Source organism: Dasypus novemcinctus, chromosome 4 (genome assembly GCF_030445035.2).
Source record: "Dasypus novemcinctus isolate mDasNov1 chromosome 4, mDasNov1.1.hap2, whole genome shotgun sequence".
Lineage (NCBI taxonomy): Eukaryota > Metazoa > Chordata > Mammalia > Cingulata > Dasypodidae > Dasypus > Dasypus novemcinctus.
The window spans coordinates 167,282,658-167,300,679 of NC_080676.1; the positions used below are offsets into that span (position 1 = coordinate 167,282,658).

Here is an 18,022-nt window from a genome sequence, read left to right on the forward strand (position 1 = left end):
CTCGGGCGCTCGGGCACCTCCAGCCAACATCCCCGAGAAGCGAGAAAACAGGACGCAAGGGTCCTAAGGTCCCCTTGAAGGACAAGGGCTGGAAAGGGGAGGAAAGCTTCGAGAGGGGCACGCCGAGGGGCGCCGGGCGAGCCTGCATGGCAGAGCGAGAGGGAGGACGGCGGGGGACGCGGGCAGCGTGGTGCTGGGGGCGAGGCCGGGGTAAAGCCCGCCCCGAGGGGCGACCGCGTGGGGCACGGGGAGCTGCCGCCGGACCCCCGCCCCGCCGCCACGGGCGCCGGCTCAGACACGAGGCAGGCGCCAGGCGAGGCCACGCGCGTTTCACGCAGACACCATGAGCCGCTGCAAGGTAAGGCGGGGCGGGCTGGCGCGGCGAGGCCACGGCCCCGACGGGTCGGCACCCGCAGGTGGGCGAGCGGGCAAACATCCCAGAGGGGGACCCCAAGATGGGAAACCGGAAGGGAAAGCCAGGAGGGCAAGAGAACGGCCGCAGGGCGCGTCTGGTGGTCGCCGCGCTGGGGCGCAAAGCCAGGCCTGCGAGGAGCCGGCGGCGGGCTGCCCTGGTGCCTGCCGCCCTGGGGGATGGGTCCCAGGCTTCCAGGCACGGGCAGCTCTGGGGCTCCCCAAGAGCCCCCGAATGGGCACGCCCTGGGACCCCCCAAGGGCTGTTAGGAGAACCCGAGGGAGGGCGCAGGCGTGGGGCTTTCGCCTCGCCACCGTCTACCTCAGGAAACCTCCAGAAACGACCGGGCCCTACGGGGGCAGCTGCAGGGACACGTCATAGCCACACCGGCATGGGGCCCCCGCAGGCCAGTGGGAAGGCGGAGGGGCCGGCTGGCTCCAGGCCAGCCAGGGCGACCCCCTCGGAGTCGGCGCAAGGGGACGGGGGCCGCGGGCAGTGCTCAGCCCCCAGCGGCAGGGCGCTCTGGCCAAGCCAGGCCCCCATGCAGGGCTGGGGCTGGGGGCACGTGGGGGGCCTGGTTGGGGCCGAAAGACGTGTCCTGGGCCCAGGAACGGGCCAAGGGGCCTCCCTGACGGGTGCAAGGCCGGGGACATGGCTGGATGGACAGACCCAGTGCAGGGAGCCCCCCGGGAGGCCCGGCCTGGCCGCGTCGTGGGGGCGGAGCCAGGGCAAGACTCCTCGGGGAGGGGACCAGGGCGATGGGTGACCACAGACACCCTTGCTGGGCAGAGGTGCAAGGGGGGCCCAGGAGGGCTGGAGGCGGGGGCCAGGCCCCATGTCTGCACACGCGGGTGTGGGCAGTGGGGGGCATGGGTGTGTATGCGTGCACGTGCGCAGCTCACTGCACTCACACATCACGTGCTGCGTGCATGTGCCTCCGTGCACCAGGCAGTGTGACGTATGTGGCAGTGTGTGTGACGTACGTGGCAGTGTGTGTGTTGTACGTGGCAGTGTGTGACATACGTGGCAGTGTGTGACATGTGTGGCAGTGTGACGTGTGGCAGTGTGTGTGACGTACGGGGTAGTGTGTGCCATGCATGTGCACTGCGGTGCCTTGTGCATACTCTGTGTGCACCATGTGTGCATGCCATTTGTGTACACTGCATGTACAAATATCATTTCTGTGCAGTGTGTACATATGCTGTGTGCTGTGTGTAATCCATTTACATCATGTGCGCGCACTGTATGTTGCCGGTAAGCCGTTTGTGTGCTCCGTGCGTGCAGTTTGTACATGGTGTGTACATCGTGTGCATAAGCCATTTGTGTCCACCACGTATGCACACTGCATCGTGTATATGCACTATTTGTGCAGCCTGGGTACACTGTGCATGTGTGTACGCTGTTTGTGCACACGTGTAAACTGTTTATGTGTACCGTGCATGCATGTCGTTTGTGTACGGTGCACGTGCTTGTACCAGGTGCAAGTGCACTGCATGTGTGAGCACCACGTGTGCCTGCTTGTGTGCGTGTGGTGTGCACACCCCACAGGCGGCTCCCAGCGAGGGCCCCTGGCGTGCACGCCCAGGACCGGCGTCTGGGACGGTGCCGCTGAGGGCGGCAGAGGATCTGAGCACAGGCCAGGAGGGCCCGGGGCCTGGGCGAGCCACAGGCCCTGCGCTGGATGCGGGGAGGCCAGAGGGGCCGCAGGCCTGGACGGGCCGCGGCAGTCAGGGGCCTGGAGAGGGGCCCAGAGGGGGCTTCGTGGCACCGGGGCGCATCTGGGCAGAGGTGGGGCCACCTTCCCCGGGGCTCTCAGGACGCGCTCTGGCCGATTCCAGGGCAGGGGACTGGTCAGGGGCTCTGGGCACTGGAGCGGGCACAGCAGGAACGGGCAGGGGAGACGTGGGAACCCCAGGGCCACCGGTCCAGGCCAGACGGCAGAGGGGCCGCGATGCACTCACGGGAGCGAAGGCCACCTCCACTGCCCGTGGGGAGCACAGCCCCGCCCCACCGGCTTGGGCTCCCCCCGCCACCCGCAACGCCCCTGCCCCTGACGTTCTGGAAGCCTCCAAGGGCCCCCCGCCAGCCCGACTCACGTGGCGATGGGCACGAGGAACTGGTAGAGGCCCCGGAAGAGCACGAAGGAGACGTAGCAGACCCAGATGTTTTCCGTGGTGGACATGAGCAGGACAAGGCCGGCCTGCGCGGCCGTCACCCCCGCAATGACCAGCGGGGACCACAGCGCCCAGCGGATGCGGACGAAGCCAGCCGCGAAGGAGGTGAAGGCGCCTGCGGAGAAGGAGAGGCCTGCTGGTCCCCGGGGCGGTGGGCCGGGCAGGGGGCAGGGGCAGGGGGCGCGGGACATGGGGCAAGGGGCAGGGGGCGGCGGCAGGGGCGCGGGGCGGGGCAAGGGGCAGGAGGCACGCTCAGGGGGCCCGGGCGCGGAGTGGGTTGCAGGCGGGGGCGGGGGGCAAGGGGCGGGGGCAAGGGGCAGGAGGCGGGCGAGGGGGCGGGCGGGGGGGCGTACTGAGCAGCGTGGAGGCGGCGTCGGCCCCTCCGTTGTAGATGGCGGTGGTGTCCGTGGTGGGGTTGACCACGTTCCACAGGATGTGCGTGTAGTAGACGATGAGGTAGTAGCCCGCCGAGTTGAGCACCCACCAGAGCGACCAGAGGCGCAGCTGCGGCCGCCGCACGCAGCCGCCCAGCTCGCCCAGCATGCGCCCCAGCGTGGAGCGCGCGCAGGCCCCGCGCAGCCTCCGCGCCAGCCGCCCGCCCCCGGGCCGCTGCGGGCGCATCAGCGCCAGCTCGGAGGCGGGGGTGCCGGCGTCCTGGGGCGCGCCGCGGTTGAAGAAGAGGCTGCGCTCGGGGCGCTTGAGGAAGAGGGCGAGGAGCAGGCTGAAGAGGAGCAGGCCCAGCGAGGCCTGGTTGAGCACGTCGAAGGAGACGCGGCCCAGAGACACCAGCAGCTGGCCCAGCACCGAGCTGGTGAAGACGCCCAGCAGGATGGCGGCCCGCGAGTAGCCGGCCATGCGCTGGTAGCGCGCGGGGCGCACGAGCGAGAAGATGTAGGAGGAGAAGGCGATGCGCGCGGCCATGGTGACGCTGTAGAAGAGCTCCATGAGCTGCATGTGCAGCACCGAGCGCCCGAGCAGCAGCAGCAGCCACACGGCCACGTAGCTCAGCGCCTGCAGCACCAGCACCGGCGTGTAGCGCAGGAGGTCGGTCAGCAGGAAGACGGGCACCAGCACCGCCAGGTACGCGTAGGACAGCACCGGCGTGATCTCGTTGGTGACCTGCGGGCAGGCGAGGCCGCTCGCTGCCGCCCGGGCCGCGCCAGACCCCGCCCGCGGCCCCCACACCATCCTGACCCCACCCGCTCCAGCCGGCCCCCCACACACACACACCGCCCGCAGCCCCCACACAACCCGACCAAGCCCCCGCGCCGCCGGTGACCCCACCACCTGGCGAGTTGCCGCCCCCGCGCTGGGGGCCGGGGCTGGGGCTCTGTGACCCCTTTACAGGCCAGGGCTCCTGCAAACGGAGGCGCATGTTCGCCACGTGGCAGCCACACCGCCGGGGCCCTCCCTGACCCCAAATGCCCCGGCACCCCATGAAGGTTTTCCCATTTAATAATTCTCTAAATTTCACAGCCCATGCTGGATCGTTCCGGGAAGCCCGGGAAATGGGAGAGAAGCCCGGCTCAACCCCCCCACACACACACACTGACCAGGAGGCCGGGCGCCTCCCCGGGGCTGCTCAGCACAGCGGCGAGCACAGGCTGCCCACGCCGCAGCGCCCGACGCGCCCGAGGGCCTCAGCTGCGGGGCCGGCAGCCACCAGGCCACGGCCCGGCGCCCACACCACGGCCCTCGGCCAGCCCCCTCCCCACAGCCACAGGCCTGCGAGGACCTCGGGCGCCCCTTTCCGCAGCCTGGAGTGAAAAGACCAAACAGAGTCAGCAGGGGCGCCCAGGGCTGCAGAGCCCCCCGTCGCAGGCCTGAACCGGGGGACGCCTCTCGTGAGCCCCGAACCAAACTGCTGGGCAGCCAGGCCCGAGGGCCCACGGCCACGGACCTCTGCCCAGTCGGCACCTCGTTACGCACGGGGCTCACCCCTCCTCGCCACAGGGGCACACGCGTGCACAGCCGCCTGCGCGCTCACATGTGCGCACGGGCACCACTGCATGCACACTCACCCGCCCGCCCCCCCCGCTGGGCCCAGAAGTGGCCAAAGGGCAGGTGCCGGCAGCTCCCCCACATCCAGCGGGCTGGGGACTCTGCGTCCGAGGCGGCCTCGCCCGCCCTGACCCCACAGATCGAGCCGGCTCAGCAGCTGGACAAGCAGGCGGCCGCCAGCCCTGGCCCGCTGCCCACGCGGTCAACGTGGACCTGGGCACACGTGGGCCTTCTCCACACGTCACGGCAGAACCAGGGATGGGCAGGCACTGTGGGCGCTGCGGGCGCGGCTGCAGAGGACACCGGGCACTGGCCCCAGACCCCGGGTACCGCCCCCCACGGGGAAAGACCCCAGGAGCTAAAGGCACGGCGGCCCATCTGCCGGGAAGGTCTGCCTGTCCAGGACAAACGCAGCAGTGACCGGCGTCCCCGGGTCACGCATCCTGACGCGAGGGAGCTGGGAAAGCAGGAGCTCTGACCACGGGGCGCTGACCGCTCGACCCCAACCACGCCCCCAGGCCTGGAGAAGGAGCGCCGGCAGCTCCAAGCCGCAGGACTCCCCGCGCCCCCTCCCGTCCCCCACCTCTCCGCCCCTACTCTCAGCCCCACAGTCTACCTTCCCGTGGACTTGCGGACAAACAACCGGGGAAGCTCTGGGACGCTGGGACCCAGGCCCACGTGGAAGTGGCTGGAGGGCGGGAGCAGGCCGCCGGGGAGCGGGCAGGGGACACAGGCCGCCGGGGAGCGGGCAGGGGGCACAGGCCGCCGGGGAGCGGGCAGGGGGCACAGGCCGCCGGGGGGGGCAAGCTGGGGGCACAGGCCGCCGGGGGGGGAGCGGGCTGGGGGCACAGGCCGCCGGGGAGCGGGCTGGGGGCACAGGCTGCCGGGGGGGGGCAAGCTGGGAGCACAGGCCGCCGGGGAGCGGGCAGGGGGCACAGGCTGCCGGGGAGCGAGCAGGGGGCACAGGCCGCCGGGGAGCGGGCTGGGGGCACAGGCCGCCGGGGAGCGGGCAGGGGGCACAGGCCGCCGGGGAGCGGGATGGGGGCACAGGCCGCCGGGGAGCGGGCTGGGGGCACAGGCTGGGAGGAAAGGGGCTGCTGGGGGTTGGGGCACAGACTGCGGGGAAGGGGACGCAGGCTGGGGGGAGGGGCGAGGGCTGCAGGTGGGGGTGCAGGCTGCAGGGGGGTGGGGGTGGGGTGGGGCGGGAGCGGTGACCCTGCCGCTGTGGCAGGTGGCACATGTGGCACAATCCTGGCACAGACCTGAGGACGCCGGCGCACCGGCCTGAGACCGGCCCTGGCGTAAGCGTGTCCCAAGCCCTTTCTGAAGGGTACGGTGCCAGCATAGTGAGCAGCTCGGGGCTGTGCCCAGGAGACGCTGATGGCGGGAGCTTCGGAGCAACAACCGCGTAAAGCGACTGAATGGAGGAGAGAGGGGGGAGGGGAGAAGGGAAAGGGAAAGGGGAGGGGGGAGAGGAGGTGCGGCCACGGCTCAGGACTCCCGGAGGGGCCCTGCTCCTGGGGTCAGCTCGGAGCAGGCAGCAGGCAAACCCCCAGACCAGCATCCCCCCTCCGGTGGCCCCGGCAGAGCTGGAGCAGGTGCAGGGCCTGGTTGGGGCGGGGCCATGGGCCGGCAGAGCGGACGGTGGGCAGCATGGGGGGGTGGGTCGAGCAGGGCAGGAGTGGCCCCCGCAGCCGCCTGTGTGACCCGGCCACAGGGGCACGCAGGCGGGGCAGGGACGGCCCCAGGTGAGACCCCACAGGTGACAGACTCGCTGGCCTCCCTCGGGATCAGAACCCACGCTAAGGGGCAGGCGGGAGCTGAGGCCGCGCGGGCTGGCCTCCCACCTCTCCTGGAGGGACACGGTCCTTGGGCAGCGGGCGCGGGGCGCAGGGGGCAGGCAGGGGCGCGGCCCTGGAGCACGGGGCAGACCGAAGTCCCCCGGGGCAGCCAGCGCCCGCTCCTCAGGAAACGGACAGGAGCCCCCGCGGGCGCTGACGTGTGCTCCAGCTGCCCGAGGAGCCGTGGCAGAGCGCCAGCAGGACGGGGACTCGCCGCTGGGCGCACATTCCTTCTCATCTCTCCAGGCAAGCAGCCACCTCGTCTCCAGGAAGCAATGCCCAGCAGGGGTCTGTCTACACAGCCTGGCGCCCAGAGGGGGCTTCCTGTCCAGCCCCCCACCTGCGGCCACGTGAGGCAAGGAAGGGGGCAGGGAGGGGGATGCGATGGGGATGGGGACAGGAGGGGCTGGGGTGGGGACAGGGGTGGGGGCAGTGGGGGCGAGGAGGGGGCTGGGGAGGACACGGGGGGGGGGGGGGAGTAGTTTGGGCCCAGTGCTCCAGACCCACCCAAGGCTGCAGCCGCCTCCGTGCCCCAGGGGACCCTCTCCCTGCTCCCGGGCAGCTCACGAGCGGATCCGGCCCCCTGGGCGGCCTGGCCTGGCCTGGCCGGGGGCAGCTGGCCCGAGGGTCCCGCCTGCCCGGCCGCTCACCTGCTGGCGCGTGAAGTTCTTGCAGGGGCCCAGGAGGTACGGGGTGATGAAGCTCTCGCCGGGCCGCAGCTGCGCCACGAAGCCGTAGAAGCAGAGGTAAGCGACCAGGCACCGCCAGGACTGCCGCTCCCGGCCCGCGTTGGCCTCTGCGGGCGCCTGCTTCTCCCCGGGGCCGGGGAGCACCATGGCCGCCGAGGCGCCCGCGTGGACGGGGTGACCACTCCACCTGCAGGGACAGGGAGAGGGAAGCAGGGCAGCGCTGCGAACGCCGCCGGCACCGCTCCCTGAGGCCGGCGCGCCCCGGGGCCCCACACGGTGCGGGGACCTGCGGGGGGGGGGGGGGGGGGGGGGTGGGCTCAGCCCAGAGCAGCCGGCTTGGACCAGGACACAGCTGCGTGAGCGCATCCCCTCCGGCTGAGGAGAGCGGTGCACCGGCCGTGGCGCGGCAGGCGTCCTGAGGGTGCACGGCGGCGGGGGAGGCTGAGGGGAGGGCTGGGGGGGGCCAGGCGCCCCTCCCTCCCGGGGCCTCAGGACCACCCGCCAGGCTGGCCCTGGCACCACAGCTCCCCGCTTGCCCGTACCACCCGGCCCGGAGCCCCTGCCCTGCTCCAGCCCTGCCACGGCCCCCGGGGGGGGGGGCAGGCAGCACAAGGCCTGCCAGGAGCCCCCACCTGTCCCCCTGGGAGGCGAAGGTGCGCTCCACCCCGGGACAGTCCTGCGAGGGGCGGGTGGTGGGCTGGGGTGGGGGTCAGGGCAGGCTGGGGTGGCAGGCTCGGCTCAGGGTGGGGGTCAGCTGCGTGTGTGGGGGTCAGCTCAGGGTGGGGTGGTGGGCACAGGGTGGCGGTCGGCTCAGGGTGGGTGTCGGCTCAGGGGCAGGGCACAGAGCAGGGGGCGGCCTCCTCGGGTGGACGACTGCCCTGGAGAAGAGGAGCGCTCGGGTGTTTTCAGCTCTCCCTTTCCTTCCACTTCCACTGTCCCCTCGCCCCTTCTGTTCCTTCCATTCCGTTCCCTCCACTCCTTCCTTACTGTTATTCCGTTCCTCTGTTCCCTGTTCCACCCGTCCTGCTCCCCACCTCCTGCTCCCTCCATCTCTGAGGTGACCGCGGACAGCTCTGCTCTCCAGCAGGGCCCAGCTCCCGAGGCATCTGCTCAGGGTCCAGCCTTGGGAGAAATCCCCTCGACCTGCAAGCAGTGGGCGCAGCAGGGTCCTGGGATGTGGGCCCAGACTTGGGTCCAGGGGCCGTGAGAAGCCACCGCAGGGGTGAGCGCCCGCCTCCCACGTGAGAGGTCCCGGGTTCAGTTCCCAGAGCCTCCTAACAAAGCAAAACAAGCAAGGAAAACAAACGAAAGCCTCGGGGGAGCCTCGGGGGCTCAGGGGCTGGGCACTGGCTTCCCACAAGAGGACCCAGCTTTGACCCCCAGCCCAGATCTCAAAAAAACAAAACCAAAAAAAGCCACCGCAGGCTCCAGAGCCGCATCACCTGTGCTCAGCCAGGATGGGCGCCACCGCGAAGGGCTCCTCCCGCCCCCACTCCTGCGCGCTAATGCGCGCAGGAATGTCGAGTATAGCAGGGACCCCGAGGGGGGCGCGGGGAGGCCGAGGGGGGCGCCGGGAGGCCGAGGGGCGCGCGGGGAGGCCGAGGGCCGCGCGGGGAGGCCGAGGGGCGTGCGGGGAGGCCGAGGGGGGCGCGGGGAGGCCGAGGGGCGTGTGGGGAGGCCGAGGGGGGCGCGGGGAGGCTGAGCACAGCAGGGGCCCGAGGGGCAGCGGGGGACTCCCCGCTGGCGCTCCCTCATCCCCCGCAGGCCTGGGGGTGGGCCGGGAAGCACCAGGAACGCCGAGCTCCGGAGGCGGCAGAGGGGGGTCTTTGAAGCAGCAGGTGCCGGGGCCAGCGCGGGGCTACAAGGCGGGCGGGGGGCCGGCATTCTCCAGGGCAGGAAGGAAAACAGGAACCTGAGCAGGGGCTCGCCGGCGAGGAAGGGGCTGAGCTTGGTTCTCCCTGGCTTCTCCAAGCGCCGCGGGGGCCGCCGCCAAGGACCAGGCATTCCTGGCTCGGGCCCTCGCTCTGCCGAGCGCCCCGGCGTCCAGGAAGGGCACAGGCGGCCGGGGCTGTGGGCCAGCGCTGCCCCCGCTGCCCACCCCTGCCTGCTGGGAGACCCCTTCCAGCCCCCAGGCCCCGCAGCCCCCTCACACTCCCACCTCCCCAGACAGGGCGAAGCTGGGCTCTGACCACGGGCTCAGGCGCCTACGCCCCCACCCCAGCAGCCCCCCGGGGACGCAGGGGCCCCCAGCCTGCCCTTGGCCCAGGTGCAGCCCAGGACACGTTCCCCAGGTAAACCCACCACACCTGGGAGACTGCGCTGAGGTCCGCTAGCCAGGCATATTGAGAAGATCGAATCCCAGACCCCCAGACCCCTGGCAGACCCCACACGAGGACCCCCAGACCCCCGGGAGCCCCCCGCGAGGTCCCCTAGACACCTGCCAGCCCCTCCCTGCAAGGACCCCAGACCCCGCCAGCCCCTCCCTGCGCTCTCCTGGCTTGTCACGGAATCCGTTTCAACGCACCCAGCTCGTCCCGCGCCCAGGAACACCACCGGCCCCTCCTGACTGCCCGCCACGGACCTGCCGTGGTCTGGGGCCACGCCCTGCGCCGGGCACCTGGGCCGCAGCCACTCTGGACCACATGCCAGCCACACAGGCGGCGGCAGGCGGCAACGGGCAGCGACCTGCGCTCCCCCACCTCCTCCGTCGCCCGTCCTCGGGGCGCTCTCCACTCGACCCCACAGCAGATCCCCGCGCACCGCCCAGGGCAGTGTCCATGCGCCTCCGGAATGGCCGGCCGAGCCCCGCTGCTCCCCGCTGGCTCCTCGTCCTCTCGAGGACACCTGGCTCACAGGAGGCGAGGGCAGTGGTCACTCACCTGGAGCCCGAAGACACGACTGGCCACGCCGGAGGGGTCCCTGCACTCTTCCAGGAAGCCCTCTGACCCCAGGGGCAGGAGAGCCAAGCTCCTCCTCCAGGCCGTCCCAGCTCCCCCAGCCCCGCCCCGGCGCTGACCGCTGCCAGCTCCCGCCCCTGCAGGGCTGTGGACACCAGCTGAGCCCTGCAAAGCTGAGGACTTAAAGATCAAAGGAGAAAAACAACCTCTGTCGTTTTGTTTTTAAACCACCAAGGTACTCCCAGCAAGTTGCATTTCCAAAAGGCGGCACCCTCCCCTAGAGGAGATGACTGAGTTACGTTAACTCCCAAAGCGCCAAGCCCAGAGCCCAAAACGTCCTGGGACGCGCCTGGTGGCAGTTCCCGCAGCCTCTGCCCTCCAGACCGAAGACCCCTGAGAGGACGCGATTTGCAGCTGCGCGCTACGGCCTGGGAAACACCCGCTCTGGGCTGTGCCCAACTTGGATGGCACAGAGGTGCCCCCATTCAGCTTATTCAAGGTGACTGGCCTGACCTCTGGGGAACAGCTGGGCAGCCCTGGGGGACAGGGGACATCCAGTCACTTCTTCATAGGGCAGCCCAGCAGGCTGGCCCGAGGGCCTTATGACGCCTTCCCTTGGGTCAGCCTGCAGAAGATGCCCGCTTAGCCTCCGACCTGTCCCCTGGGACAGGGGCAGGCTGGGGCTGGGTCACCCTGAGACCGTGAGGACACTGCCCCGGCCACTCGCCAAGACCCTCCAGAGCCCAGAGGCTGGCTGCCCCAGGAGTCTGGCGGCACGAGGTATTTCCAACGCCAACTTCACGGCAGTGTCCTCTTCCAGAGCGCGAGGAGCGCAAGGAAAAGGACAGGCGTGACGCCCAGGCCGGGGAGGGGGCTCGTCGCCTCCTGAGCTGACCGCGCTGAACCGTGCCAAGGGCCACACCAAGAGGAAGTCGTTCAGCGCCTTCGAGCCCCGGCGGAAGGAAACAGACAATGGGGCCCGGGGACACCAGGCGCGCGGTGCGCAAGAATCGCCCCGAGGATGGCGCGGGGCTTCCCCACGCGGTGTCCACGTGTCCGAGGCCGAGCACTGATGGCTCCGGCAGGTGCAAGGTGCTGCGGAGTTGACGCCTGCTCCCGTCCGTCTGGCCCACCCCGGGGAGGGGGTCGGCGCTCAGCACTCCCACTAACAGTCCCAGCGGGAAGAGAAAAAGTTAGCGGAGGGAACCGGCCCGCCGCTATAGCGGAGACATGCGGCCCGGGCACGCACGGGGTGGGGGGGGGGGTTGACGGCCTCCAGTGGCTGGGACCCGGGACCCCGGGACCCCGCCCGGGCAGAGGGCGGTGGGCGCGCCTGGGGACCCACGTTCATGCAACCCCGTGAACTCAGAGGGACCGGCCGATGCCCACGTGCGCCCACGGCGACTCCCGGCACTCGCCCCGCGCGCGCTCCCCCTGCGGCCCCGCGCCCGCTCTTGGAACCCCCCGGCTCGGGCAGGCCCGAGTACCTGGCGCGCCCGCGCACCGCGCGCTGTGCAGGCCCCGCTCCCGGCGACCGGCTCCGGACACGCAGGCGCCGCCCACGCGCACACGCGGCCGCGGGGACTACGGCGCCCACAATGCCGCGCGCGGGGCGCGGAGCTGCCGGGAGGCGGGGTGGGGGCGGCGCCACCTGGCCCGCGCGCGCTGGGGGTCTCCCCGGCTGCATGCAGGTCACGCCGCCCTGGGGCGGAGCAGCGGCCCGGCCCGCGCGCCCCCCTCGCAGGGGTCTCCCAGCGCACGTGGCACCCCCCCCCCCCCCCCGCGCTCTCGCCCGCGCCAAGGTCTAGGCCGCGCTCCCCAGCGTCCCCGGCGTCCCCGCCGCTGGCGGGCACTTGGCCCCCAGGCGTGTGCAGCCCCGGCGCTGAGGCGCCCACCCGGCCCCCAGCCCCCGGCCCGCCCGCGCCCCATGCGACCCTGCCTCCTCTCCGGCAGCTCCCACTTTTACGCCCGGGACCCCCCACGGAGGCCTCCCCACGCGCCCGAGCCCCTCGTACCTGCTCGGCCCCGCGCTCCGACCCCGCTCGCGGCTCCCGGACTCCTGGACCCGGAGGGAGCGCCCCGCCCCCTCCCCGGTGACCGCGCGGGCCCCGGGGCCCCTGCGCCCCGCCCCTCGCCTCGCGGGCCCTAAACCCCGCCCGCCCGCGTTCCCGGGGAGAGCTGCCTGTGCGGCGCCCCGCGCTGGGGCCGTGGGCTCTTCCCCTGGCCCTGCCTGGCCGCCACCCCAACCCCGCGCCCGTGCAGTTCAGCCTGCCCCGCCGCGGTGTCCAGCTCTGTGCTCCCCGCGGCGGGGAGGTCCGGGGTGGCCTTGGGGCCAGGGCACCCCTGCTCTGCTGAGCAGGGCAGGTGGGACTCCAGGAAGGGCCCAGCGTGCCTGCTCTGGAGACCACCCGCCCCAGCACCATGCGGGGCTTCCCGGGGACCCCCCAGGCTCCTCAGGGGTGGCAGGGGGGGTGGTGCAGGCCACCCACCCACTCCCGGCTCCAGGCAGCACAGCCGCAAGGCAAGGCGTGGGAGCCTCCGGACGCTGCGGCCAGGTGCCGGGAGGACAGCGGCTGCCTCTGGCCTCCCTCCTGGCTCATGGCAAGACCCTGGGAGCTGGGCTGCCCACAAGCCAGTGGCCGAAACAGTGGCCTGGGAGGGCCACCAAGCCTAATGACCATGGGAGACATGGGAGGGCTGCCTTGGTCACGTCCCCTGCTGGCCTACTGGGTGAGGAGGGCGGGAGCAGGGGGCAGGAGGAGGGGGCACAGAAAGAAGGAATGCCCGGGGAGAGGGTGGCAGACAGGAGGGGTGTGTGCTGTGGGGCCTTCAGCCCAGTACAGCGGGTCCCAGATGAGTGCCGACGCTTGCAGGGACCCCTCCCCTCCCTGCACCGTCAGCTCTTCTCATGGGCCCAGGCAGGGGTCGCTTGGCTCTGCCCCTTGTGTGCCAGGGCACAGCAGAGGTGCAAGGGGACCCCCAGAGGCGGCCTGTCCTGAGCTCCCTCTCAGCCTGCCCCGGCTCACTCACACCACACGAGAGCTAGCAGGCGCCACCCCGACACGTGAGGGAACTTAATCGACCACGCGCTCATCCCGGGGCTCCCTGTGGCCACCCCACCCAGCGGGACTTCTGGAAGGTTCCCAGGCCACGTGACACCCGAGGTGCCTGGATGTCAGGGCTGTGGAAGTGTGAAAGCAGCTGCTCTGGGGAAAGCAGGATGGCCCTGGCTACTCCGAAGGGATGATTTCCAGAAACCGGGGTGTCCACTGGCCACTCGAGCAGCCTCAGACCCCCAGACAGCAGGTCTTGGCTTTAAGCTGTCATTAGAAGGAGCCGATTGCCAAAAACAGAGTTACAGCATCGTTTGAGTATGACGCCCACCAGGCATGCACAGCCTGTCCTGGTCACCTCTAGTCCACTTCGTGAGTGTTCTGGCTCTGGCTGTCCCACACGTCACGTCAGGCAGTGTTTGTCCTGTGTGTCTGGCTTATTTCACTGAGCGTTTTCAAGATTCTTCCATGTTCGTTCTTTCTCGTGGCCAGATAATACTCTACCCCGCAGCTTTGTCCACTCGTCTGTGGATGGCCACCGGGTGGCTCCCACCTTTTGGCAGGTGCGAATGCTGGTGTTGGACAGAGTCTGGACAAGTGCCTCCTGCAGCCCTGATTTCTGGCTTTGTGATGTACCAGGAAGCAGGATTGCTGGGCCGTGTGCACTCTATGTTTAACTTTCTGAGGAGCTGCCAAACCGTTTTCCACAGCGTCTGCATCATCTTACGTTCCCGCCAGCAGTGGGCAGGGTCCCTATTTCTCCACACTCTCACCGATGCTTGTTATTTTCTGCTTTTGTAGTAATAGTATCCTTGAGGCTGGGAGGGGGTGTCTCCTGCCTTTGACTGCGTTTCGTGCATGGCTAATGATGTTGAGCATCTTTTCATGTGCTAGTGGTTATTTGTAGATCTTCTTTGGCAAAATGTCTACTCAAGTCCTCTACCTTTTTTTTTAATGGTTTGTCTTTTTGTGTTGTAAAAGTTCTTTATATATTTTGGATATGACCTATTTTTTAAAATGGAACCTGTGCATTAGTCAGCCTAAGCTATAAGTGGTTCTCAAGTGCTTAATTTATTAGCCAAGTGCTACTGGCCCAGCCCCACCAAGATGGGAGCGAGAAGCCCCAGGGCCCTGTCTGCGACAGAAGCTTTGCACAACCAGCAAAAACTGGTAGAAACACCTTTGTCAAGTCTCCAGAAAAAATTAAAGGACTGCAATAACTGGACAAGTGCCAAACCAGGAAAAAGGCTACTTAAAAGACAGAAAAGTTGTTGGGAATGTATGGAAACGAATAGAAATGGTGAAAGCACATCCTAGGATTTGTAAGTAGTAGTCGTAACAAATGGGTATGATAGTGGTTTGGTTTTTTGTTGTTTTTTCTTTTTCTTTGGAGTAATGAAAATGCTCTAATATTGATTGAAGTAATGAATGTACAACTCCATGAATAATCTAAATGCCACTAAGTGTAAATTTTAGATAAATTGTACGGTCTAAGAAAAAAATAATAGGGTGGGACGGGGGAAGATAAACCACAAGTAAGATACAGACTGTAGTTGTAGGAATACTTTGGCCAACGATGCAATGTGCTACAACCCTGGACGAAGTCAGGCATGTGTGTTTTGCATGTTCACAACTTTTCCCATACACTTACTGTTTAGACGTGTTCATGCATGAATGACATACTTCAATACAACTTAATGAAAAATGAAAGCAGGAGCTCTCATGTGCACCGGCTGGCCCCTCCCTCACGCTAACCAGCCCCGGGTGGCTCCCCGGCCCCCCCTCTGAAAGGAGCAGAGTTACCCCCATGCCCACGCTGGGCGCACACGTACCTGCCCCCTCTGTCTGGCGGCGGCCTGCTGGCCTCGCCACGCGTGCCCATGCCTTGCCCGTGCGTGGAAGGTGGTTCACCCAGCTCCCCTACAGAACACCCCGGCAGTGCAGGCAAGGGCTGCTGGCTGTAGACGCAGGGTGCAGAGCCAGGGACTGGGGGAAACTGTTTCCTGGTATCCATGTAAAGAGGGGAATTCCTCGGGCCACACACGCATGCCCGAGGCAGGAGGCCCAGGCAGGCCGCACACTGCAGCCCGGGGCGGCTCTCAAAACTCACTGTACGAGAGCACTGCTCGGCCCATCTGCAGAGACTGGGAAAGGGGTTTTCTTGTTTATCCTTTTGTATTTTGCTAGCTCCTGGCATTCAAGGAGAGCTCTGTCATAACACTAGCTGGACACAAGCTCAAGGAACAGATGCCTCAGAGTCTAAGTGATAGTAATAACACATTAAAATATCAAAATGTCCAACAGATTAAAAAACGTACAAAGAAACAGGAAGAGAGGATTCGGGCAAAGGAGAAGATTGAAGCATCCGAAACCATCAATGAAAGGGTGACACCTGAGATGTGCCAAAGACTTAACCCACCAGTGCTGCTGTGTGGGGAGCAGAACCAGCCGCTTGGGACCGCGGCGGGGGGTGGGCTGCAGGCCTGGCGTGCCGACCCCCAGCCTCGCCTTGGGCAGGGTGCATGGGCACCACGCAGGGCTGAGCCCCAGCAGCTAGAGAAACTGCTCTCACCCCAGGAACCCCCTCCAAGGGCGCCCACCCCTCTGACTCCCTATCCCCTCCCCACCCCTGGGTGGACCCCGGCAACTGGTGGACCAGGCTAGAGAGCGAGGGAACCCACTGCTGGTGGCCAGCCACGGCGTCCACTGTGCCCTCAGCAGGACGGGGCCGGGCTCAGGGCAGAGCCCCAGCTCGGGGTACGGGGCCCTTAACTCCAAACCTCAGAAATGGGGGGGCTCCCGCCCCACTCCCAGCATGGCGCGGATGGCGGCGGACGAAGAGCCCCAGCTCTGCTGCCACATTCCGAGGTCTGGGCCGGGCAGGACTGATGTCCAGGTGGCCGGGCCTCCCGAGCCCTCCCCGGCCTGCACGCCCCTGCATGCCCCTGCACGCCCACGGCGTCAGCAGCCGCTCTCGGCTTAGACCGGCTCCAGCCAGGCTGGGAAAACAGACCTCGTCCTGGGGAGGGGCCATCATCGCTGACCCACGCACCCTGCAGCCCACTGCCAAGCTGGAGGGCTGAGCCGTGACGTCCCAGCACAAGGCCCTGTGGCCCGGAGGGGACCCACCTCCCCAGGGCTGGCAAAGGTCCCCAGTAAACGCAGCGTGCCCGCGCCACCAGGCTCTCAGGCCTCCGAGCAGGGCTCAGGCCCGGGCCTCGGGCGGTCACCTGCTCCCCGGCCCCAGCCCGGCCTTGCCCAGGCCCACGGCCTCCGCCCCACGCCATCCTCCAGCAGCAGGTGCGACTGCTTCCCGGGAGGAGAGCTGGCAGCACAGAGTCAGGGCGGGAAGCGAGCGGGTGGCGCGCAGGGCGGCTCTGCTCCACGATGCTCCCGGGACACTGGGTCCATGGCATGGGGAGGGCCAGGGAGCTGACCTCTGAATGAGACCCAGACGCGAATTAAGAACGGGAGAGAGACAGACAGGCAGGCAGGCAGCGAGCCAAGAGAACGAGGAGGACGTGGAGGGCGGGAGGGCAGGCGAGGCGGGCAGGGGCCGTGGGCGCGGGAGAGCCGTGGGGGGGCAGGCTTGCTGGGATTCGGCGCCCTCGGTCGCCCCTGCCGCCTCCAGGAAGGCTCTTTCCTCACACCCAGACGCACACGTATGTCACACACGTTCACACACACGGGCGCGCTCAGGGATGTGCACACGCGTGGAAGATCAACCGCCGTCTGCTCTCTGCAAGGCACACGCTTGAACAGAAGGACGGGGCGGGGCCCGGGGCAGGCGGGCGAGTGCCAGCCAAAGCGGGGGGTCCCAGAGTGGTGTCCCGGAGCCCCCCAGGCACAGGCAGAGGGCAGAGGGGAGCGGTCAGGAGGCGAGGCCCGGGCCACGGAGGGGGCTGCGTCCCACAGCACAGCTCTGGAATGCAGAAACAAAGCTGGTGCTTACCCCAGGTACCAGCTGAAACGGGAACTCAGCTGCAAGGCCACAGAGGCATTGACCCGGGGTTTCAGGATTACAGCCTGGGGAGCTCAGACTCAGGGGCTCCGCAAGTCCGGCCCTGTCTGGGCATCCAGGGCGAGCGTTTCTAGAGGGACAGATCAGGTCGGTGCTTGGTGGTGGGTGATGGGTCTCCACCCGTCCTCCAGGTGGGTAGCGGAGCTCGTCGTCTCATGGTCTGTGTCCTTCTGTCCTGGGGGTTCAGGGACGCTTGTGGAGGCTCCGCAGACCCTGGCGTCTGTGACATCTGCCGAGACGCTGAGCGCCACCTCCAGAGGACTCTGCCTCCATTCTAAGTCTCTCAGCCATAGAAACTGTTTTGTTTTCATTCTTTTAACAGAGGGTGTGAGATATTCAAATCACACTGTTAGTGACTTTGATTTAACTTTCACATAAAGTGTTGTGTGCATAGACAGTACCATTTTTCCTCAAAATCCCATGAAAAAATGTAAAAGATGACCCAAACTAATCCACAAGTCAAAGCTCAAAACTATTTCAAAAAATTGGTCAGGTCACATTTTCAGAACTTATCTCCAAAAAACTAAACATTAATGAAACAAAAAAGCGCAATGAAACCTGGCTGCTTGAAAACGCCAAATCATTCTTCCAAATGAGTCATGGGTCAAAGAGGAAATACGAACTAAAACCATGTTCTGTTCTGGACTTTCAGCCGTGAGCACTGTATGAACACAGGGCCTCCAGCCCAAGGCCCCCGGGAGGAGAACCTGCCCTCAAAGGTCTTGCCATTAATGTTTAGTTTTTTATTAAAGAAACATAGCATTGAACTCAGAAACCGGAACAGAAAAGGAACACAAAAGGAGCAAAAGAAAGTAAAAAGAATGAAGTAGTGAGAAACAAAGTAGAAATTACTTGAAAAATAAGTTAAAACTTGACTTTTTAAAAACCCAAAGTGTAGTTTCTCAAAAATAAAATTATATAGCATGGAGAATAT

General features: G+C 67.1%; 1 protein-coding gene across 6 annotated transcripts in view; it reads right to left on the bottom strand.

Moving 5' to 3' along the window:
* Window positions 1-15,950, bottom strand: part of SLC19A1 (solute carrier family 19 member 1) — a 32,707-nt gene extending 16,757 nt beyond the window's left edge. The window contains exons 1-5 of one of the 6 annotated variants that reach the window (XM_058296359.2): window positions 15,848-15,950; window positions 7,079-7,304; window positions 5,850-6,004; window positions 2,940-3,705; window positions 2,509-2,701 (exon numbers count right to left, since the gene is read on the bottom strand). In XM_058296359.2, the coding sequence (XP_058152342.1) occupies window positions 2,509-2,701; window positions 2,940-3,540 (794 nt within the window). In that variant the 5' untranslated portion in view covers window positions 3,541-3,705; window positions 5,850-6,004; window positions 7,079-7,304; window positions 15,848-15,950. Of the gene's footprint in view, window positions 1-2,508; window positions 2,702-2,939; window positions 3,706-5,849; window positions 6,005-7,078; window positions 7,305-9,996; window positions 10,130-12,029; window positions 12,085-15,847 lie in introns of those variants that run through there. The other 5 variants (XM_058296360.2, XM_058296358.2, XM_058296355.1 and 2 more) reach the window with 5 other exon arrangements.
* Window positions 15,951-18,022: the final 2,072 nt, after the last annotated feature.